The sequence below is a fragment of the Trichomycterus rosablanca genome, chromosome 1, assembly GCF_030014385.1.
Source record: "Trichomycterus rosablanca isolate fTriRos1 chromosome 1, fTriRos1.hap1, whole genome shotgun sequence".
Classification (NCBI taxonomy): domain Eukaryota; kingdom Metazoa; phylum Chordata; class Actinopteri; order Siluriformes; family Trichomycteridae; genus Trichomycterus; species Trichomycterus rosablanca.
Window position 1 is genome coordinate 85470140 of NC_085988.1, and position 24972 is coordinate 85495111.

General features: G+C 44.4%; 1 protein-coding gene across 5 annotated transcripts in view; it reads left to right on the top strand.

Annotated features, from left to right (window-relative positions):
• The window catches only part of ppfia2 (PTPRF interacting protein alpha 2), a 129504-nt gene that overhangs the window by 99830 nt on the left and 4702 nt on the right, over positions 1-24972 (top strand). For 3 of the 5 annotated variants that reach the window (XM_062997060.1, XM_062997053.1, XM_062997072.1), the window contains 8 exons: positions 7865-7946; positions 8939-9139; positions 15265-15327; positions 17595-17627; positions 19125-19300; positions 19872-19969; positions 20698-20873; positions 23790-23858. In XM_062997060.1, coding sequence (XP_062853130.1) covers positions 7865-7946; positions 8939-9139; positions 15265-15327; positions 17595-17627; positions 19125-19300; positions 19872-19969; positions 20698-20873; positions 23790-23858 — 898 coding nt within the window. The remainder of the gene's footprint in view (positions 1-7864; positions 7947-8938; positions 9140-15264; positions 15328-17594; positions 17628-19124; positions 19301-19871; positions 19970-20697; positions 20874-23789; positions 23859-24972) is intronic. The other 2 variants (XM_062997066.1, XM_062997080.1) reach the window with 1 other exon arrangement.

Here is a 24972-nt window from a genome sequence, read left to right on the forward strand (position 1 = left end):
TTGGGGCTGTCGCTGGGCAACACGGACTCCACACATTTTCTATGGGGTTGAGGTCTGGAGACTGGCTAGGCCACTCCAGGACCTTGAAATGCTTTTTACGGAGCCACTCCTTCGTTTCCCGAGCGGTGTGTTTGGGATCGTTGTCATGCTGGAAGACCCAGCCACGTTCCATCTTCAATGCTCTCACTGATGGAAGGAGGTTTTGGCTTAAAATCTCACGATACATGATCCCGTTCATTCTTCCCTTAACACGGATCAGTCGTCCTGTCCCCTTTGCAGAAAAACAGCCCCAAAGCATGATGTTTCCACCCCCATGCTTCACAGTAGGTATGGTGTTCTTGGGTTCTTCTTCTTCCTCCAAACACGACGAGTTGAGTTTTTACCAAAAAGTTCCATTTTGGTTTCAGCTGACCACATGATATTCTCCCAATCCTCTTCTGGATCATCCATATGCTCTCTGGCAAACTTCAGACGGGCCTGGACATGTACTGGCTTAAGCAGGGGGACATGCCCGGCACTGCAGGATTTGAGTCCCTCTCGGCGTAGTGTGTTACTGATGGTAGCCTTTGTACTTTGGTCCCGGCTCTCTGCAGGTCATTCATCAGGTCCCTCCGTGTAGTTCTGGGATTTTTGCTCACCGTTCTCATGATCATTTTCACCCCACAGGATGAGATCTTGACCCCAAAGGAGATTATCAATGGTCTTGTATGTCTTCCATTTTCTTACAATTGCTCTCACAGTTGATTTATTCACACCGACCTGCTTGCCTATTGTAGATTCACTCTTCCCAGCCTGGTGCAGGTCTACAATTTTCTTCCTGGTGTCCTTCGACAGCTCTTTGGTCTTGGCCATGGTTGAGTTTGGAGTCTGACTGTTTGAGGCTGTGGACAGGTGTCTTTTATACAGATAACGAGGTCAAACAGGTGCCATTAATACAGGTAACGAGTGGAGGACAGAAGAGCTTCTTAAAGAAGAAGTTACAGGTCTGTGAGAGCCAGAAATCTTGCTTGTTTGTTATTGACCAAATACTTATTTTCCACCATAATTTACAAATAAATTCTTTAAAAATCCTACAATGTGATTTCCTGGATTGTTTTTTCTCATTTTGTCTCTCATAGTTGAAGTGTAGCTATGATGAAAATTACAGACCTCTCTCATCTTTCTAAGTAGGAGAACCTGCACAATCAGTGGCTGACTAAATACTTTTTGATCCCACTGTATGAGGGTTTTCGAAGCAGTTTGGGTTGTAAAAATCTTGTAGTGTGCACCAGGCATCGGTGTGTGTTCAGCGTGAGTGTGTTCAGTACGTCATGTGAAGTGTGTGTGTGTGTGTGTGTGTGTGTGTGTGTGTGTGTGTGTGTGTGTGTGTTTTAATGTGCATCGTGGGCTGGATTGCAATAACCAGGTTCCCGTCTCTGGTTATGGACGATCAGTTCCTCCTCAGGTCGGGGTCCTCCGTGTCGTCTGTGTGTTTAATGCTCATGATTTGTTCTCTTCTGCCTCCAGCGTGAGCGTGTTGGGAGGATTCACACCCATCGTACGTGACTTGCTCCGGCTGAACATTTCACATTAGACATGTAAAGATAAGGACCGGGTCACTGCACCACCGCACTTGAATACAACTCTCTGAGAGACCCTGTAGGCTAGGATGGAATAGTGCTAGATATTTTTATTTCAGCGTTCTCAGCCATAACATTAAAACCACCTCCTTGTTTCTACACTCACTGTCCATTTTATCAGCTCCACTTACCATATAGAAGCACTTTGTAGTTCTACAATTACTGACTGTAGTCCATCTGTTTCTCTACATGCTTTGTTACCCCCTTTCATGCTGTTCTTCAATGGTCAGGACCCCCACAGGACCCCCACAGAGCAGGTATTATTTAGGTGGTGGATGATTCTCAGCACTGCAGTGACACTGACATGGTGCTGGTGTGTTAGTGTGTGTTGTGCTGGTATGAGTGGATCAGACACAGCAGCGCTGCTGGAGTTTTTAAACACCGTGTCCACTCACTGTCCACTCTATTAGACACTCCTACCTAGTCGGTCCACCTTGTAGATGTAAAGTCAGAGACGATCGCTCATCTATTGCTGCTGTTTGAGTCGCTCATCTTCTAGACCTTCATCACAGGACGCTGCCCACGGGGTGCTGTCGGCTGGATATCTTAGGTTGGTGGATTATTCTCAGTCCAGCAGTGACAGTGAGGTGTTTAAAAACTCCAGCAGCGCTGCTGTGTCTGATCCACTCATACCGGCACAACACACACTAACACACCACCACCATGTCAGTGTCACTGCAGTACTGAGAATGATCCTAAATAATACCTGCTCTGTGGTGGTCCTGTGGGGGTCCTGACCATTGAAGAACAGGGTGAAACAGATGGACTACAGTCAGTAATTGTAGAACTACAAAGTGCTTCTATATGGTAAGTGGAGCTGATAAAATGGACAGTGAGTGTAGAAACAAGGAGGTGGTTTTAATGTTATGGCTGATCAGTGTAACATTGACAACCGAGGTTGTTGTAACTCTGAGCTTAATTAGCGAATAGACATCACTCTCTCGTTCCTCTCTCTCTCTCTCTCTCTCTCTCTCTCTCTGTATTCAAGTGTCCTTACTTTGCAATGCTAATGTGTTTCTGCATTATTTACCTCATCCTCCGAGAGAGAAGCATCATTCAGCACGTACATTTAATGTTGAATTGCTATCAGTGCCTGTAAAACATTGTATGAAGCGGGAAAGTTGGACATAAATGCTAACGAAGCTAATGATTACTGGACACCAGCCCTGCCTATAATCGCCACACGACGGGTTCCGTATCTTAACGTCTGTCTGCGGCCCAGTGTTCTCACACCACCCACAGTTAGCTTATTATGATTCATGGTTGTCGGGACCAATGATCACAGACCCTCCTAAAAAAAACGACTACATAACAGCTACATTAGCATTTTGTCTAGTAGGCTTCCATTTGCTTTTAGCAGAATTAGCATTTGTGTCCAAGCTATTCCTTCTGTATAAGTTCTGTATTTAACATGTGACCGTTTGTTAGCCAAGTGAAGTGCCTGCAGATCGACCTTCCAGTTTTGCTTTGAAAATGCATTCCACGCTGTTTTGGATGTTTTGGGTCGTGTAAAGTACATTTTATGGGTGATGTTTCCACACGCAGAGACTTTTTAAGGGGTTTACAGGTGCTACATTGCTAAAACAGCTAGCAGGGTGTAAAATAACATTAGCTACATGTAATAACAAGCTAAAAGTTTGATTAGTTGATTTGTTGTTACCTGCTTATGCCCCACATTTCTCGCTGTGTTTACTGTTTGACCGGTTCATTTTATTCAGGTTTGGATTTGGGTTCAGCATCCGAATTCTTTTTAGGGGGCTAACACGCCTAGTTCTGTATGTATGGGAACCAGACGAGGGTCCAAACTTTTCTTGTTGGGGGCCGCATTTAGAAAAAAAAAGCAATGACAGCCATGGACTCAAAAAAAGAAAAGAAATGAAAAATAATATGCCTGCTCGATTACTTAAGGTGAGGTTAAGGTGCTGGACTAGTAATTAGAAGGTTGTCGGTTCAAGCCCCACCACCGCCATGTCACCACTCTTGGGCCCTTGAGCAAGGTCCTTAAGCCTTAATGGCTTGAATTGAACTCAGTCATAATTAAAAAGTAATAAAAGCGTCTGCTAAATGCCGCAAATGTAAAATGTAAATAACTATAAACGACATGTTCTTAATTAAACATACCCACTTCCCTCTAAAATCAGTGAAAAAATCTGTCTTTGGAGCCACCATGGTGTTTAGGAACATTAATGTTTTGATATTTGATCATTTTGAGGGCGGTGGTAGCTCAGCGGTTAAGGTGCTGGTCTAGTAATCAGAAGGTTGTCGGTTCGAGCCCTATCATCGCCAAGTTGCCACTGTTGGGTCCCTGAGCGAGGCCCTTAACCCTCAGTTGGTCGGATTGTATTGAGTAATAATTATAGGTCGCTTTGTGGATGCAAATGTGGTTAAGGAACTGGACTAGTAATCGAAAGGTCACTGGTTCAAGCCCCACCACCGCCATGTCACCACTATTGGGCCCTTGAGCAAGATCCTTAAGCCTTAATGGCTTGAATTGAACTCAGTCATGAATGTAAATAACTATAAACGACGCGTCCTTTTGATTTGAACAGGATTATTACACTGTGTCATTAAAGCAAGTGTTTCCTGACAAATTAAACATACCCACTTCCCTCTGAAATCAGTGAAAAAATCTGTCTTTGGAGCCACCATGGTGCTTAGGAACATGTAGGTGTCACGTCGTTACCGTTTAGATTTTTGACCGTTTTGAGGGCTTAGTGGTTAAGTAGGACTAGTAATCAGAAGGTTGTCGGTTCAAGCCCTATCATCACCAAGTCACCACTGTTGGGTCCCTGAGTGAGGCCCTTAACCCTCAATTGGTCGGATTGTGTTCAGTAATAATTGTAGGTCGCTTTGTATAAAAGGAACTGGACTAGTAATCGAAAGGTCACTGGTTCAGGCCCCACCAATGCCAGGTTGGCAGTGTTGGGCCCTTCAGCAAGGCCCTTAACCCTCAATTGCTTAGACTGTATACTGCCACAGTACTGTAGTCTTACGCTTTGGATAAAAGTGTCTGCTAATAGTTGAAAATGTAAATATAAACGATTAATGAGCAATTGAGACGTGAATTGTTTAAGTTTTATGTGATAGCGACACCCAGTGTTTACACTAGGAATGACTATTTAAAGAACTTGGACCTGAAGGACAACTTTTATTTAATTTATAATAAAATACATCACGGTCCGTTTTAGAAACGGTACCGGGACACAAACACTGCTAAAATAATACCAAAATATATAAATATTAAATAATAAATAATAAAACAAAGTAATAAGCATGTTGAGCTACTTGTAAAACGTTTTGTGTGACTAGCATTTCCTCACTGTTAGCATTGTGTCGGTATCAGAGCGCTAACTCAGTTAGCATAGTTTAGTTAACTCTGTATCATAAACCCTGATGTTTGTTTACTAGCCTTTTTATGCTAACTTTCTCATCATTATACACAGTTTTAATGTCGTTCTAACATCGGGGACAGCACTATACACTGATCAGCCATAACATTAAAACCACTCTGTCCATTTTATCAGCTCCTTACCATATAGAAGCACTTTGTAGTTCCTCAATTACTGACTGTAGTCCATCTGTTTCACCCTGTTCTTCAATGGTCAGGACCCCCACAGAGCAGGTATTATTTAGGTGGTGGATGATTCTCAGCACTGCAGTGACACTGACATGGTGGTGGTGTGTTAGTGTGTGTTGTGCTGGTATGAGTGGATCAGACACAGCAGCGCTGCTGGAGTTTTTAAACACCTCACTGTCACTGCTGGACTGAGAATCGTCCACCGACCAAAAACATCCAGCCGACAGCGCCCCGTGGGCAGCGTCCTGTGCCCACTGATGAAGGTCTAGAAGATGAGCGACTCAAACAGCAGCAATAGATGAGCGATCGTCTCTGACTTTACATCTACAAGGTGGACCGACTAGGTAGGAGTGTCTAATAGAGTGGACAGTGAGTGGACACGGTGTTTAAAAACTCCAGCAGCGTTGCTGTGTCTGATCCACTCATACCAGCACAACACACACTAACACACCACCACCATGTCAGTGTCACTGCAGTGCTGAGAATGATCCACCACCTAAATAATACCTGCTCTGTGGGGGTCCTGACCATTGAAGAACAGGGTGAAACAGATGGACTACAGTCAGTAATTGTAGAACTACAAAGTGCTTCTATATGGTAAGTGTAGAAACAAGGAGGTGGTTTTAATGTTGTGGCTGATCAGTGTATGCGTTAGCATTTTCCTGACCCCGTCCCTTCAGGCTCTGTATTTAATCCTCGCTCTGGTTTTGTTAGCCGAGTACCTACAAATCGCCCCCATGTTTCTCATCTCGCTAACTCCTGGGTCGTATCATTTATTTGCAGCGCTGCTGTTTTCTAGGACTTGACAAAGCTAATAATGGGATATTACAGATTATCCTGCCACATGCTAATCTGGGTAATAACGTATAGACGCTAGAAGCACACAAATGTTATTCGTTAGCGTGGTAAAGAATGATCAGTGCCTTAAAGTTGGTTACTTAAATATTCCCTTGAGCATCGTATTTTAATCTCTGCAGCGTGATCGTTAGCCGAGTGCTCCCGCGGTTCTCGTTCCGCCAAGTGCTGGCTCGTATAATTCAGTTTTAGCGCTTGTGTTTACCTTAGCGTGCGGAAAGTTTATGAAGGTAATAATGGATCGTAACGGCTAACTGTAAATAATTATACGCGCTTATTTTTGGCTCCTTTATTGGCCCATCTTGAGACGCAAATCTTATTTCCTAATCTAATCTTATCTTAAGTCCATCTCACCGTCCAGAATCCGATGGTCACATGGGTCCAGTGTTTACAGGGTAAAATATTTCCAGAACCCCATACTTATAGGATTATACACTCACCAAGCACTTTATTAGGAACGCCTGTTTTGTATTATGTTTATTGGCCTTACTGGCCTCTTTATTAGGAACACGTACCCTGATGGTGCTGGTTGTAGGTTAACAGTAAGTGACACGAGGTGTCTTAATACTTCTAGTCAGTGGACACTTTCTGATCACAGGAAATCCCAACAACACTGCTGTACCTATAACACACAATACAATGCCATTACTAACTTAGTGTCACTGCGGTGCTGAAAATGATCCATCACCTAAACACTATCTGACCAATGGGTGGGGGGTTCCCTAAAGTACTTTTCCACTAATGAATGGCATAGAGAGGGGTGACAGATTACAGAGCAGCAAATAGACCACAGACAGTGATTGTATACCCACACAGCACATCTGTATGGCAGGTTTGGCTTATAAAACGGTCAGTAAATGTTTAAGGCAGTTGTTTTTTAATAAAGTGCTCAGTGAGTGCATATTCCCAATATAATATAGATTACCTGATTACTAGAGGCGTCATCGATCAGCCAGCAGAGGGCGTAATTGCAGCCGTCCCTCCCTTGGATGAGCTGAGATTAGAACTCACAAGCCTGAGATGTTCGTCATATCCAGTTAACTGATTGTAACGACTACCACACGTCCCCTCCGACACATGTGCATGAGGGATGGAGATCCGTATCGTGCACGGACCGAGTCATGCACCGATCCCCATTATCCCCCGTCTCTATGCGGTGCAGTGCTATCAAACAGCCAGCAGAGGGCGTAACTGCAGCAGTTATGAGGAATCCCTGTTCAGTTGTTGTGCCGCCCCTTACAGACACAGCCAATCGTGTGTCTGAGTATAGCATAGCCAAGTATCCTAAAGGTATCCTAATCAAGTAGAAGCAGAACTTTAGGGAAGGTCCTTTCCTGTTCTGGAATGCTGCACCCATGGTGTGAAGGAACTCTAGTAACCCTGGAAGTCCTTCTCATCCTTCTCAGAGGAGTAAGTGCTGTTATAGCAGTAAAGAAGGGATCAATTCCGTTATAGCACTCATGGTTTTAGAGGTCCAGCAGGCTCTTCATGGGTCGTACAATCAAGTTATTATTTATGATTTTTTTATCACAGCTTCAGGTGGACTGGAAGGAGACCAGGAGGTGTTAGGGAACCTCCTGGTAGTGGTGTTTTCTCTCCTGAGATTGATCAGTATTTAGGGTGGTGACATCTGCAGGGGAGCAGAAGGAGGTGAAAAGGTTTGGGAGTTATTTAGGAATGTACAAGACAAAGATGTGTTTACGTATATTAGACCCCACTAAGCAGATCAGCAGTCTCTCTTTGCCCTAGTTGGCCGTCCTCACTTGTTTTTCGCCGCCCACTCTCCTCCTTCCCCCTTCTGTTTCTCCCGTAGGCACGAGTTGCTGGAGGAGGCGAGGAGGAAGGGATTACCTTTCGCTCAGTGGGACGGTCCTACTGTCGTCGCCTGGCTGGAGGTAAGAACCGCACTCACGGACCTCAAACGGTTCTAAGTTCTGTCCGAGTTCTAATCTCAGCCCTGCGACCGGTCGGCTGGGCGCCCCCTAGTGCCTGCAGCAGACAAAATCAGCCGCTAGTCTGCCGGGTGGGAAAAGACGGGACTAAAAACTGGGCGGGGTCTTGGACGCTGTCTAAGGGATCCTGGTTAGTAGTCAGAGGCGTCTGTACAGAGGACGTGGAGATCAGTGCGTGACTCTACATGCGCGAGACCGACCTCACTTGACAATCCACCGAAGTACGGGCGAATAGGAAGGAGGGAGGGCACCATCGGGGTCTCCAGCATAGGAAGAGGAACCGGCTATGACTAACTAAACTGGGAGAAAAAGAGACAAAATGCAGAAATAAAACTAAATGGTTTTGGGTGGCGCCACAGTAACGTGTCGCAGGGCTTGGGTTCGATTCTCACCTGCGGTCCCTGTCTGTGAGAACATGTTCCCGTTTTGAGTGTGTGGATTTCCTCCAGGTACTCCAGTTTCCCCCAAACTTTAATAAATATAAATTGGTCCCCTGTCCCAGGTGTGTTCCCACCTCGTGTTTGGCATTTTTTTTGGGTTGCGCCACACCCACTACATCAATCGAAGAAGCAGATAAGAGGAACTTCAGGAACTTCTCCAGTCCTGCTGTACACGGGTTCCATCTAGTGGTGGAAAGGTGGAACTACGCTATACGGTCAAAAGTATTCGGACACCTGAGCAACAGGCGCTCTTCTGAGAAGACTGTGGGAATTTGTGCCCGCTCAGTCAACAGCAAGTGTATGGCTGGGTGCTGACTGATCAGTCGATGTTCCGGTTCATCCCAGAGCTGTTGAGTGATCCTGAGGTCAGGGCTCTGTGCAGGACACTGGAGCGTCTCTTCATGTCTTTAGAGAGCTGAGAAAGGACCTTCCCTAAACTGTTGCCCCCTGCAGTGATTTCGGGGAACCCCTTACATGTTTGTTTTCTGTGTGCAGCTGTGGTTAGGGATGCCCGCCTGGTACGTGGCGGCGTGTCGGGCGAACGTGAAGAGCGGCGCCATCATGTCGGCCCTGTCCGACACCGAGATCCAGCGCGAGATCGGCATCAGCAACCCGCTACACCGACTCAAGCTCAGACTCGCCATCCAGGAGATGGTGTCGCTCACCAGCCCGTCGGCCCCGCCCACCTCCAGAACCGTGAGTACACACACACACACACTATATGTGTACAGGCCAGAAACAGCTACGTGTGTGTGTGTGTGTGTGATTATGCTTCTGCTCCACTAGTGTGTGTGTGCCGTCCTACATTGCTATTCCGCCTCCGGTGTAGGTTGTCATGGCAACGGTGCTTCGTCTACACTAACAACTGAGCCGTGATGATGAACACACACACACACGTATGCAAACACACAAATACAGTGTGTATGTGGCAACCTGAGTCACATCAGATACTTGTTATTCACACACACACACATATATGCACACATTAGCACACACACGTAACACACACCATATGTACACATTAGCACACATGTACACACACATACGTAACACACACCATGTGCTCACATACACACACACACACGTACGTACGTAACACACTTGCACACATTGGAACACACATACACTCACACATAACACACCATGTAAACACATATACACACACATACGCAAACTTAAACCTACACACACACCATGCACACACATTAGCACACATGTACACACACACACACACACACACACACACACACATGTACGTACAGTGGGGCCAAAAAGTATTTAGTCAGCCACTGATTGTGCAGGTTCTCCTACTTAGAAAGATGAGAGAGGTCTGTAATTTTCATCATAGCTACACTTCAACTATGAGAGACAAAATGAGAAAAAAAAATCCAGGAAATCACATTGTAGGATTTTTAAAGAATTTATTTGTAAATTATGGTGGAAAATAAGTATTTGGTCAATAACAAAAGTTCAACACAATACTTTGTAACATAACCTTTGTTGGCAATGACAGAGGTGAAATGTTTCCTGTAAGTCTTCACCAGGTTTGCACACACTGTAGCTGCTATTTTGGCCCATTCCTCCATGCAGATCTCCTCTAGAGCAGTGATGTTTTGGGGCTGTCGCTGGGCAACACGGACTCCACAAATTTTCTATGGGGTTGAGGTCTGGAGACTGGCTAGGCCACTCCAGGACCTTGAAATGCTTTTTACGGAGCCACTCTTTCGTCGCCCGAGCGGTGTGTTTGGGATCATCGTCATGCTGGAAGACCCAGCCACGTTCCATCTTCAATGCTCTCACTGATGGAAGGAGGTTTTGGCTTAAAATCTCACGATACATGGCTCCGTTCATTCTTCCCTTAACACGGATCAGTCGTCCTGTCCCTTTTGCAGAAAAACAGCCCCAAAGCATGATGTTTCCACCCCCATGCTTCACAGTAGGTATGGTGTTCTTGGGTTCTTCTTCTTCCTCCAAACACGACGAGTTGAGTGTTTACCAAAAAGTTCCATTTTGGTTTCATCTGACCACATGATATTCTCCCAATCCTCTTCTGGATCATCCATATGCTCTCTGGCAAACTTCAGACGGGCCTGGACATGTACTGGCTTAAGCAGGGGGACACGCCTGGCACTGCAGGATTTGAGTCCCTCTCGGCGTAGTGTGTTACTGATGGTAGCCTTTGTACTTTGGTCCCGGCTCTCTGCAGGTCATTCATCAGGTCCCTCCGTGTAGTTCTGGGATTTTTGCTCACCGTTCTCATGATCATTTTGACCCCACGGGATGAGATCTTGACCCCAAGGGAGATTATCAATGGTCTTGTATGTCTTCCATTTTCTTACAATTGCTCCCACAGTTGATTTATTCACACCGACCTGCTTGCCTATTGTAGATTCACTCTTCCCAGCCTGGTGCAGGTCTACAATTTTCTTCCTGGTGTCCTTCGACAGCTCTTTGGTCTTGGCCATGGTTGAGTTTGGAGTCTGACTGTTTGAGGCTGTGGACAGGTGTCTTTTATACAGATAACGAGGTCAAACAGGTGCCATTAATACAGGTAACGAGTGGAGGACAGAAGAGCTTCTTAAAGAAGAAGTTACAGGTGTGTGAGAGCCAGAAATCTTGCTTGTTTGTTATTGACCAAATACTTATTTTCCACCATAATTTACAAATAAATTCTTTAAAAATCCTACAATGTGATTTCCTGGATTTTTTTTTCTCATTTTGTCTCTCATAGTTGAAGTGTAGCTATGATGAAAATTACAGACCTCTCTCATCTTTCTAAGTAGGAGAACCTGCACAATCAGTGGCTGACTAAATACTTTTTGGCCCCACTGTACGTATATACACATCATGTGCACACATTAGCACACACACACACACACACACGTACGTACACACACACACATTGACATACGTAACTTAAACCATGTGCACACATACACACACGTGCACACATAAGCACACACACAGGTACATACAGTGTATCACAAAAGTGAGTACACCCCTCACATTTCTGCAAATATTTCATTATATCTTTTCATGGGACAACACTATAGACATGAAACTTGGATATAATTTAGAGTAGTCAGTGTACAGCTTGTATAGCAGTGTAGATTTACTGTCTTCTGAAAATAACTCAACACACAGCCATTAATGTCTAAATAGCTGGCAACATAAGTGAGTACACCCCACAGTGAACATGTCCAAATTGTGCCCAAATGTGTCGTTGTCCCTCCCTGGTGTCATGTGTCAAGGTCCCAGGTGTAAATGGGGAGCAGGGCTGTTAAATTTGGTGTTTTGGGTACAATTCTCTCATACTGGCCACTGGATATTCAACATGGCACCTCATGGCAAAGAACTCTCTGAGGATGTGAGAAATAGAATTGTTGCTCTCCACAAAGATGGCCTGGGCTATAAGAAGATTGCTAACACCCTGAAACTGAGCTACAGCATGGTGGCCAAGGTCATACAGCGGTTTTCCAGGACAGGTTCCACTCGGAACAGGCTTCGCCAGGGTCGACCAAAGAAGTTGAGTCCACGTGTTCGGCGTCATATCCAGAGGTTGGCTTTAAAAAATAGACACATGAGTGCTGCCAGCATTGCTGCAGAGGTTGAAGACGTGGGAGGTCAGCCTGTCAGTGCTCAGACCATACACCGCATACTGCATCAACTCGGTCTGCATGGTCGTCATCCCAGAAGGAAGCTGACGCACAAGAAAGCCCGCAAACAGTTTGCTGAAGACAAGCAGTCCAAGAACATGGATTACTGGAATGCCCTGTGGTCTGACGAGACCAAGATAAACTTGTTTGGCTCAGATGGTGTCCAGCATGTGTGGCGGCGCCCTGGTGAGAAGTACCAAGACAACTGTATCTTGCCTACAGTCAAGCATGGTGGTGGTAGCATCATGGTCTTGGGCTGCATGAGTGTTGCTGGCACTGGGGAGCTGCAGTTCATTGAGGGAAACATGAATTCCAACATGTACTGTGACATTCTGAAACAGAGCATGATCCCCTCCCTTCGAAAACTGGGCCTCATGGCAGTTTTCCAACAGGATAACGACCCCAAACACAACCTCCAAGATGACAACTGCCTTGCTGAGGAAGCTGAAGGTAAAGGTGATGGACTAAACCCAATTGAGCACCTGTGGCGCATCCTCAAGTGGAAGGTGGAGGAGTTTAAGGTGTCTAACATCCACCAGCTCCGTGATGTCATCACGGAGGAGTGGAAGAGGATTCCAGTAGCAACCTGTGCAGCTCTGGTGAATTCCATGCCCAGGAGGGTTAAGGCAGTGATAATAATGGTGGTCACACAAAATATTGACACTTTAGGCACAATTTGGACATGTTCACTGTGGGGTGTACTCACTTATGTTGCCAGCTATTTAGACATTAATGGCTGTGTGTTGAGTTATTTTCAGAAGACAGTAAATCTACACTGCTATACAAGCTGTACACTGACTACTCTTAGTTATATCCAAGTTTCATGTCTATAGTGTTGTCCCATGAAAAGATATAATGAAATATTTGCAGAAATGTGAGGGGTGTACTCACTTTCGTGATACACTGTACATGCACACACACATACGCACACGTCAATACATAACACACCATGTGCACACATTAGTACACACATACACTCACCCGTACACACACACACACACACACACTTACATACATAACACACACCATGTGCGCACACATTAGTACACACATACACTCACCCGTACACACACACACATTTACATACATAACACAAACCATGTGCATACATTAGCACACACATACACACGTTTGTACACACACACACACACACTCTTACATACATAACATGCACCATGTGCACACATTAGAACACACATACAGTGTATCACAAAAGTGAGTACACCCCTCACATTTCTGCAAATATTTCATTATATCTTTTCATGGGACAACACTATAGAAATAAAATTTGGATATAACTTAGAGTAGTCAGTGTACAACTTGTATAGCAGTGTAGATTTACTGTCTTCTGAAAATAACTCAACACACAGCCATTAATGTCTAAATAGCTGGCAACATAAGTGAGTACACCCCACAGTGAACATGTCCAAATTGTGCCCAAATGTGTCGTTGTCCCTCCCTGGTGTCATGTGTCAAGGTCCCAGGTGTAAATGGGGAGCAGGGCTGTTAAATTTGGTGTTTTGGGTACAATTCTCTCATACTGGCCACTGGATATTCAACATGGCACCTCATGGCAAAGAACTCTCTGAGGATGTGAGAAATAGAATTGTTGCTCTCCACAAAGATGGCCTGGGCTATAAGAAGATTGCTAACACCCTGAAACTGAGCTACAGCATGGTGGCCAAGGTCATACAGCGGTGTTCCAGGACAGGTTCCACTCGGAACAGGCTTCGCCAGGGTCGACCAAAGAAGTTGAGTCCACGTGTTCGGCGTCATATCCAGAGGTTGGCTTTAAAAAATAGACACATGAGTGCTGCCAGCATTGCTGCAGAGGTTGAAGACGTGGGAGGTCAGCCTGTCAGTGCTCAGACCATACGCCGCACACTGCATCAACTCGGTCTGCATGGTCGTCATCCCAGAAGGAAGCTGACGCACAAGAAAGCCCGCAAACAGTTTGCTGAAGACAAGCAGTCCAAGAACATGGATTACTGGAATGCCCTGTGGTCTGACGAGACCAAGATAAACTTGTTTGGCTCAGATGGTGTCCAGCATGTGTGGCGGCGCCCTGGTGAGAAGTACCAAGACAACTGTATCTTGCCTACAGTCAAGCATGGTGGTGGTAGCATCATGGTCTTGGGCTGCATGAGTGTTGCTGGCACTGGGGAGCTGCAGTTCATTGAGGGAAACATGAATTCCAACATGTACTGTGACATTCTGAAACAGAGCATGATCCCCTCCCTTCGAAAACTGGGCCTCATGGCAGTTTTCCAACAGGATAACGACCCCAAACACAACCTCCAAGATGACAACTGCCTTGCTGAGGAAGCTGAAGGTAAAGGTGATGGACTAAACCCAATTGAGCACCTGTGGCGCATCCTCAAGTGGAAGGTGGAGGAGTTCAAGGTGTCTAACATCCACCAGCTCCGTGATGTCATCATGGAGGAGTGGAAGAGGATTCCAGTAGCAACCTGTGCAGCTCTGGTGAATTCCATGCCCAGGAGGGTTAAGGCAGTGCTGGATAATAATGGTGGTCACACAAAATATTGACACTTTGGGCACAATTTGGACATGTTCACTGTGGGGTGTACTCACTTATGTTGCCAGCCATTTAGACATTAATGGCTGTGTGTTGAGTTATTTTCAGAAGACAGTAAATCTACACTGCTATACAAGCTGTACACTGACTACTCTAAGTTATATCCAAGTTTTATTTCTATAGTGTTGTCCCATGAAAAGATATAATAAAATATTTGCAGAAATGTGAGGGGTGTACTCACTTTTGTGATACACTGTATACACACACACACACACATGTACAAGCATGCCCACATAACACACACCATGCACGCACATATACACAAACACATGTACATAGATAACACACACCATATGCACACATTACCACACACACACACCTGTACATGCACACACACATACAAAGCAAACCTAAACATACACACACTGATACACACATACACACCAAAGGTCATGGGGGCACATATTTATGCACATGGTCAGGTGTCCACATACGTGTGTGTGTGTGTGTGTGACCCCACCGTGATGCTGTAACACTATTGGCTTACAGTGGTGCTGCTCTTCTTCTTTAATACTGCTTGCCCTTCTCCGATTGGACACCTGCTGTCTGCGCGGCTCCGCCCACTGTAGCCGTCAGGCAACGTGTGGGTGACGCACGAGGAGATGGAGACGCTGGCAGCTCCCTCCAAAACGGTCAGTCCTGCTCCTCTAACTCTCCGCCCGCCACGCCCGCCACGCCTTCCTCCCCCTGAGCATGCTCCATCTCCAGCACCGCCGTCCCATCATGTTCATCACACTCACACACACGCACACACACACACACCGACAGAAAGCCTTCATCCTCACCTCATCGTCATCATCATCATTTCACCAATGTATTTTAGCTCTACCAACCAAGCTCACGGTCAAGCGTCCAAATACTTTTGGCCATATAGTGTAGATTAACATGCAGAAATGTAGGATCTGTCTGAAAACCCAGCGCTCTCTCTCCACATAGACACATTTCCCATCATCCTACGTTTTCAGACAGACCTGTAGGCTCAGCTACACAAAGCAGAATCAAAATATCAACGACGTCCAGAAGCACCGCCGACTTCTCTGGCCTCAAGCTCGTCCGAGTTGGTCTGATGAGTCTAGCTTACAATTAAGGACCTTAGGACCTTCCCTAAAATGTTTAAAATCCAGCGGCTGTCCTGTTATGGGGGTGTTAACACAGACATCTTCATTAACTCTGAGGGGTACAAACACACTCCCATCTGCATGTTGTTTTAGCGAGACAGTGCCAAGCCACCTTCTGCATAAACTACCATAAACTATTGAAACGCTGGAACTACCGGTACCGAACATTATATATATTTATACAACAGTTAGTTCCGACCTTACAATCTGATTGGTTGAGAAGCGTTCTAACCGTGCTGATATTGGTGATAACAGCACGGCCTTTTCACACCACAACTGTATTACTCCGCCGACGCGTTGCCAGTAACGACAAGCTTCATGCACACAAACGCGCACGCAGCGACACCGACTTTATTCCCGATCGCGTTTAAAATCCGTTATCTGATACACAATCTAGCGCACTGTGTAGGGAACATCAATCAGTTATCTAATTAACTATCTAGTGCACTATGTAGGGAACATAAATCCGTTATCTGATACACAATCTAGCGCACTGTGTAGGGAACATCAATCAGTTATCTAATTAACTATCTAGTGCACTATGTAGGGAACATAAATCCGTGATCTGATACACAATCTAGCGCACTATGTAGTGAACATCAATCAGTTATCTAATTAACAATCTAGTGCACTATGTAGGGAACATAAATCCGTGATCTGATACACAATCTAGCGCACTGTGTAGGGAACATCAATCAGTTATCTAATTAACTATCTAGTGCACTATGTAGGGAACATAAATCCGTGATCTGATACACAATCTAGCGCACTATGTAGTGAACATCAATCAGTTATCTAATTAACTATCTAGTGCACTATGTAGTGAACATGAATGCGCTATCTGATACACAATCTAGTGCACTATGTAGGGAACATATATCCGTGATCTGATACACAATCTAGTGCACTATGTAGGGAACATTAATGTGTTTGTAACGCGAACAGTTAGCTTAATAGCCCAGTTAGCAGCTCCTAAGAGTTCTGTTATCACCCATAATCCTTTGGTGTGTGCGAGAGGTTTTTTTATTTCTTTTTTTCCCTTCGGAGGTTCTTGCTTTCTTCTTCTTACCTCCCTGAAATGAGTTTTTGCAACTTGGAATGTCTGCTTTGTAGTGTTAAACTTTATATTGGTTGTGGAACTACTTTTTGGCGGAAGGTATTGTCAATATTAAAGCAAATTTATTATGAAATTCATGGCTTCTTTGATTTATTTTCTTTCTTTATTTTGTGAAAACTGTTGTATAAAAGCAATAGAACACTCGAGGTCGTGTGTTATCACGAATAATATCACGGCTGTGATGACCTACGGAACTCGCCATCGGCTCGTGCCTGCGACCGAATCACAGCCGTGATGTTATTCACGATAACACTCTCCCTCTCGTGTTCTATTGCATAAATATATATATATATATGTAAAACAATATTTTTAACATTTAGAAGCTTTTAAAAAGATGTTATGCGCTACTTTATATATTTAGACATTTAGATTTTGCACCTTTTTATCGTTTTTAGGTGATTTTTGTATTTTTATGGTCCTGGCTTTGAGTCTGTTTGCATGTTCGTGACGGTCTTTGACACTGAACTTGACTTGACTTGACTTCATTAACTCTGAGGGGTACAAACACACTCCCATCTGCATGTTGTTTTAGCAAGACAATGCCAAGCCACCTTCTGCATGCACCACAGCAGCATGTCCTGACAGTGAGAGTACAGGTGCTAGACTGGATGCGAGTGTGTTTAACGCTGCAGTAACGCTGTGACTCTTCTTCCTGTCGTAACAGAAATCACAATCTGAAGAAGGAAGCTGGTCTCAGGTAAGGTTCTCAAAAACAGGTTTCATTCACTTAAATCCTGTCGCTGAAGCTTCATCTGTGGCCCGAGTTAAAATCCGCGCCTGATCATCAATGATTGTTGATAGCGATGTCCGACTCGAGCCAAAAGCACGACCTGTGGTGGCGAACTTTCACCCTGCTTTATCGTAGCCAACGATACATCACGCTAGGTAGTACCATCACTAGCAGCAGGAACTTCCTTCGTAGCTTCGAATAATGAAGTCGCACCTTTGCAAACGCAATTCCGAATAAACCACTGGGTAGCACTGTTGCCTTACAATGAAAAGGTCCTGGGTTCGATTCTCAGGTCGAGCGCTCCGTGTCTGAGTGGGTTTCCTCCGGGTGCTCCGGTTCCTTCCCACAGTCCAAAAACATGCAGTCAGGATAATAGGAGACACTGAATTGTCCTATAGGAACCCAGCCACTAGGATGCTTAAACCAGTGCATTGTAGTGCCGGTCCCAAGCCCAGATAAATAGGGAGGGTCGTGTCAGGAAGGGCATCGGCGTAAAAAACTGTGCCAAATCAATGATGCGGATCACGATCCGGCGGCGACCCCTAACGGGTGCAGCCGAGGAAACAGCGAGAGGGATAAACTGGCACAAAACTAATGAAACACCGCCACCATGTGGTAAAGCGCCAGAACTACCGGTACCGAACATCATATAAATAAGTAAAACAATATTTATTTTAAATGATTTGTGTTTTTTTTTTTTTTTTATATTGATTTTAGTTTATTTTTGTATTTTTATGGATTTTTATTTTTATGAGTGCGGTACAGTGGGTAGCACTGTTGCCTAACAGCGAGAAGGTCCTGGGTTCGAGTCCCAGGTGGAGCGCTATTAAAAGATAGTAAAACAATATTTTTAACATTTAGAAGCTGTTAAAAAGATGTTATGAGCTACTTTATATATTTAAACATTTTGAGTTTGCAAATTTTTATTGTTTTTGGGTGATTTTTTGTATTTTTGTGGTCCTGGGTTTGAGTCTGTGTGGAGTTTGCATGTTCGTGATGGTCTTTGACACTGAACTTGAACTGATGAATCATGGGTAACCTGTAACTACCTGTCCTGTCATAAATGGAACCAAAATGAAAAAATGTCCCCTTCAAATCCTAATAAATAAATAATATTTATATGCTGACCGAAGTAAAAGTACAGAAACTGCCATTAGTCACAATTGACGACCCCCCCCCCCCCCCTTCCTCCTAAATGGATTAATAAAATAGCTGTAAAGTGTAAATGACGTTAATGGAGGTTAATCTATAATCTTCTGCCGCTCGCGCCGGTGCCCCAGGACAGCAGGTCTCAGCAGGACTTGAGTCTCCTGTCTCAGTGGTGACGGACCTGTTACCTCAAACTCATTACGTGAGATATTATATTGAATCTGAAGTTTGCTCAGTCCACTGACTGGCATGTGAGTGGGCGGAGCCACATGTGAAGCGTGTGTGTGTGTGTGTGTGTGTGTGTGTGTGTACCAGACCCTGGCGTACGGAGACATGAATCACGAGTGGATCGGTAACCAATGGTTGCCCAGCCTCGGCCTACCTCAGTACCGCAGCTACTTCATGGAGTGCCTGGTGGACGCCCGCATGCTGGACCACCTGACCAAGAAGGACCTCAGAGTTCATCTCAAGATGGTGGACAGCTTTCACAGGTACGGAGTCACAGTGTGTCGCAGGGGAACTCACAGACAGAACACGGTTAAATAAGCGACACGGCGGGTATTGTGGGTGCAGCATATATCTCGGGTCCTGGAGACCTGGGTTCGGACCTCAGGTTGCCACACACACACACACACACACACACAGAAGAGCATGAGTAGTACCGAGTGCAGACGGCATGATTGGCTGCAGTGTTAGTACATTAAACATACATTTCAGACACGTTCTACATCACTGTACATTTCTATTTGTGATTAGATGGATGATGGATGGATGGACGGATTGTTGTGTAGATGATGGATGAATGGATTGATTGTTATTGTATGAAGCTCAGTGCTGTGTTTCCTGACCTGATCCGCTGACCCCCTGTGTGATGTTTGCTGTGTTTCCTGACCTGATCCGCTGACCCCCTGTGTGATGTTTGCTGTGTTTCCTGACCTGATCCGCTGACCCCCTGTGTGATGTTTGCGGTGTTTCCTGACCTGATCCGCTGACCCGTGTGATGTTTGCTGTGTTTCCTGACCTGATCCGCTGACCCCGTGTGATGTTCTCTGTACGTTACAGGACGAGTCTGCAGTACGGCATCATGTGTTTAAAGAAGCTCAACTACGATCGCAAAGAGCTGGAGAGACGACGAGAGAGCAGCCAGCACGAGATGAGAGGTATCAACACAACATAACACAACACACAACAAAATACAGCTCAACACAATACAACATAACAAAACACACACAATACTCATCACACCACAACCCACAATACACTACACAACATAATTACAACACAACATAAAACAACACAACACAATATTACAGGGGTGCCACACTTTCGTGACCTGAGATCTACTATTTCAGTCGACAGGTCATCGTGATCTACTGTTTAAGGTCGGCCTTTTTTTTTTTTTTTTTAATGCGCTTCAGTTCCTTTATTGATGTTCAGCTTTCTCAAGCAGCTTCCAAGTGTTCATCAGTAAGGATGGAGCCGTGTTTACACCTCATTATTCTCATGTATGAAAAAGCTGATTCACACAAGCAGGTCGATCCAGAAAATGCTGTGAAATATGCGGCTCATTTTCTCTGATTTTCTATCTGATCAGTATATAAGTGTGAGCACTGTTACCATGGTTACTGTACTGGGAACAGTTCTCAGATCTCACACCCTGCATCACACCAGTCACCCTGCAGCAGTGCATTGTGGGAGCAGATGCATCCTACTGTAGTTAAATCATTTCTATTTTAATAAGAGTTTCAGTCTGAAATAAACTTGATGTGTCGCCCACGGTCCTCTTAACCTCGTACACTACAGAGCCAAAAGTATTTCATGTGATCTGATGATCGCCTAGGAAACATAAGATCTGCTATTAATAAGAAGTGTGTGTGTGTGTGTGTAGACGTGCTGGTATGGACCAACGAGCGCGTGATTCGGTGGGTACAGAGCATCGGTCTCCGTGACTACGTCAACATCCTGTTAGAGAGCGGCGTTCATGGTGCCCTCATCGCCCTCGACGATAACTTCGACTACAGCAGCCTCGCCCTGTTACTGCAGATCCCCAACCAGAACACACAGGTACACACACACACACACACGCCCTGTTACTGCGGATCCCCAACCAGAACACACAGGTACACACACATATACACACACACACACACAGGTACACACACACACACACACACACACACACACACACACACACACACACACAGGTACACACACACACTCGCCCTGTTACTGCAGATCCCCAACCAGAACACACAGGTACACACACACACACAAACACACACACTCGCCCTGTTACTGCAGATCCCCAACCAGAACACACAGGTACACACACACACACACACACACACACAGGTACACACACACACACACACACACACACACACACACAGGTACACACACACACACACACACACACACACACACACACACACTCGCCCTGTTACTGCAGATCCCCAACCAGAACACACAGGTACACACACACAGGTACACACACACACACACACACACACACACACAAACACACACACTCGCCCTGTTACTGCAGATCCCCAACCAGAACACACACACACACACACACACACACACACACACACACAAGTACACACACACACACACACTCACACACACTCGCCCTGTTACTGCAGATCCCCAACCAGAACACACAGGTACACACACACACACACACACACACACACACACACACACACACACACACAAGTACACACACACACTCACACACACTCGCCCTGTTACTGCAGATCCCCAACCAGAACACACAGGTACACACACACACACACACACACACACAGGTACACACACACACACACACTCGCCCTGTTACTGTAGATCCCCAACCAGAACACACAGGTACACACACACACACACACACACACACACACACACACACACACACACAGGTACACACACACACACACACACACACTCGCCCTGTTACTGTAGATCCCCAACCAGAACACACAGGTACACACACACACACACACACACACACACACACACACACACACACACACACACACTCGCCCTGTTACTGCAGATCCCCAACCAGAACACACAGGTAGGTACACACACACACACACACACACACACACACACACACACTCGCCCTGTTACTGCAGATCCCCAACCAGAACACACAGGTACACACACACACACACACACACACACACACACACACACTCGCCCTGTTACTGCAGATCCCCAACCAGAACACACAGGTACACACACACACACACACATTATACACACACACATTAACACACTCATAAATGTTTGTGTGTGTATATAAAGAAATATCACACACACCACACAGAATTCTATTAACATGTAACACACACTTAATATATCACAGTTAGTGACGAGGTTAATTATGATACACTTCACCCAGCACCCAGCACAACTGTCAAAACACTCAATGAATCATTACGTTATTTAAAGGACTAATTATGATACACTTCACCCAGCATACCGCCCAACTGACACAAAACCGTACATAAACAATTCTACATTTAATTCAACAATTCTACAGAATAAAATGAACCTAAATACAAAAACATGTTAGAAATATTGTCAATACAAACACAATCTGTTTAAATTATACAAACATGGTCTGTTTTAATGAGTTTCTGATACTGAGACTCAAAAGAAGCTTTATTGGCATGACAAATAAGGACATTCGTGTTGCCAAAGCTCAGTTACAGAGAAATATAACAATAACAATAAGAACAAATATATACAAAATAGTTACAGGTGCAAAAATATAAAATAGAATAAAATATTAATAGAAACAGTGCAAAATAATTACAATAAAAATTATAACATTCACATTTATGAGTTAGTCATAAAAATTTGATTGTATGTGTGTATGAGACATGGTCACCCACTGTCCCTCACCTGGTGGCAGGTGTGTGTATAGAGTGCTGCTAGTGTGCAGCTCTCTCTGTGCTCCCCATGTAGGTGGGGTAGTTTGTCGGGGTCTGGGAGGGACCGCTGGGTTAGCGTGAAAACAAACATAACCTGAGCTGCACCTTCTTTTTGTGGATGTATAAAAACGCATGGATATGATGCGTTATTAATCTCCACCATGTAGGTGATATCAGATAAAGATAAATAATAACGTGTGTGTGTGTGTGTCTATAACGTGTGTGTGAGCTTGCAAGATTGACATGTGTGCTTGTAGATTTATGACGTGTCATTGTGTGTGCTTGAATGTCTATTACATGTGTCCTTGTAGGCTCTAGAATTTAGTTTGGCTCTAGAATTGAGATTTTGCTTTAGAATTAAGTCTTTTAAAATTCTGCAATTCAGTCGGGCTCTAGAATTAAGTTTTGGGGTTTAATGGGCTTTTGTAGTGTGTGTGTGTGTGTGTGTGTGTGTGTGTGTCTATAATGTGTGTATGAGCTTGCAAGATTATGACGTGTGTCATTGTGTGTGCTTGAATGTCTATTACATGTGTCCTTGTAGGCTCTAGAATTTAGTTTAGCTCTAGAATTGAGTTTTTGCTGTAGAATTACATTTTCTTCTAGAGTTTAGCTAGGATCCAGAATTAAATTTTGCTGTATAATTAAGTTTTTGTTCTACAGTTCAGCTTGGCTCTAGAGTTAAATTTTCCTCTAGAATTCAGCTAGGCTTTGGAATTAGGTTTTACTTTAGAATTGAGTTTTTCTCTGCAATTCAGTCGGGCTCTAGAATTAAGTTGTGGGGTTTCATGGGCTTTCGTACAGTGTGTGTGTGTGTGTGTGTGCTTGTTTGTTCTGATGTTTTTATTGAGCACACATACATACACACGTCTACACACAGTGCTTCAGAATTATTGTGACTGGGATCCTGTTTTGCCTCTCTAACCGTCCTCCACACAGTGCCTGTGTTTATACATTTTAAAGTTCTAGGTTTTTAGTTCCAGAACAAAACGAGATCGCGTTCCTATAATCCCGACTCCTCTGTTCTCTCTCTCTCTCACAGGCTCGTCAGATTCTGGAGCGAGAGTACAACAACCTGCTGGCTTTGGGAACAGAGAGACGACTGGATGAGGTGAGGGGTTCGGCTCGACACTCCAACAGATCAGGACTAAACTCTGCTTCTGTTCCAGAATTCACCTGACTCTAGAGCTCAGCTGAGGGTAGCCAGCTCCTAAAATTCCACATTACTTTGGAATCTAGACTAACTCTAAAATCTAGTTTTAGGCTACAATTTAAGTATGACTTTGGTATATTTCTAGAGTTCGACCTGGCCCCAGAATCTAGTCAGCCTATTTATTTCTACATGATAGCTGAATTAATGTAACAGAGTTCTATAATTCAGTCTGGTGCTAGAATAAAATTTTGCTCTAGAATAAAGGTTTGCTCTGGAATCGATGTTTGCTTTAGAATTACGTTTTGCTCTACATTTCAGCCAGGCTCTAGTACTTAGTTTTGCTCTGTAATTGAGTTCTTGCTTTAGATTTCAGCTAGGCTCTAGAATTAAAATTTGCTCTAGAATTGAGTTTTGCTCCAGAATTTATGTTCGCCTTAGAATTCAGCTAGGCTTTGGAATTAGGTTTTACTCTAACAATGAGTTTCTTTCTCTAATTCAGTCTGGCTCTAGAATTATGTTTTGTTCTAGAATTACATTTTGATGTAGAATTGAGTTTTGCACTAGAATTCAGCTAGACCCAGAATCTAGTCAGCCTATGTATTTCTGCGTGATAGCCGAGTTCATGTAACATCGTTCTAGAATTCAGCCTGACTCTAGAATTAAGTTTTGCTCTAGAATAGAGGTTTGCTCTAAAATTTAGCTTGGCTCTGGAATTACATTTTTCTCTAGAATTCAGTTAGGCTTTAGAATTAAATTTTGCTCTAGAATTCTGTCTGGCTCTAGAAATGAGTTTTGTTTTAGAATTCAATCTTGCTCTAGAAGTAAGTTTTGCTATAGAATTTAGCTAGGCTTTATAATTGAGCCTCTATAATTAAATTTTGCTTTAGAATTGTGGTTTGCTGTAGAATTCAGCCTGTCTCTGGAATTGCTCTAGAATTTAGTTTTGCTCAATAATTGAGCTTTTGCTTAGAATTTAGTCTGGCTGTAGAATTGAGGTTTGCTCTAGAATTGTAGACTAGCTAGACTTTAGAATGTTTTGCTCCAGGCTGGAGAGAGAACATGGGGAGAACAG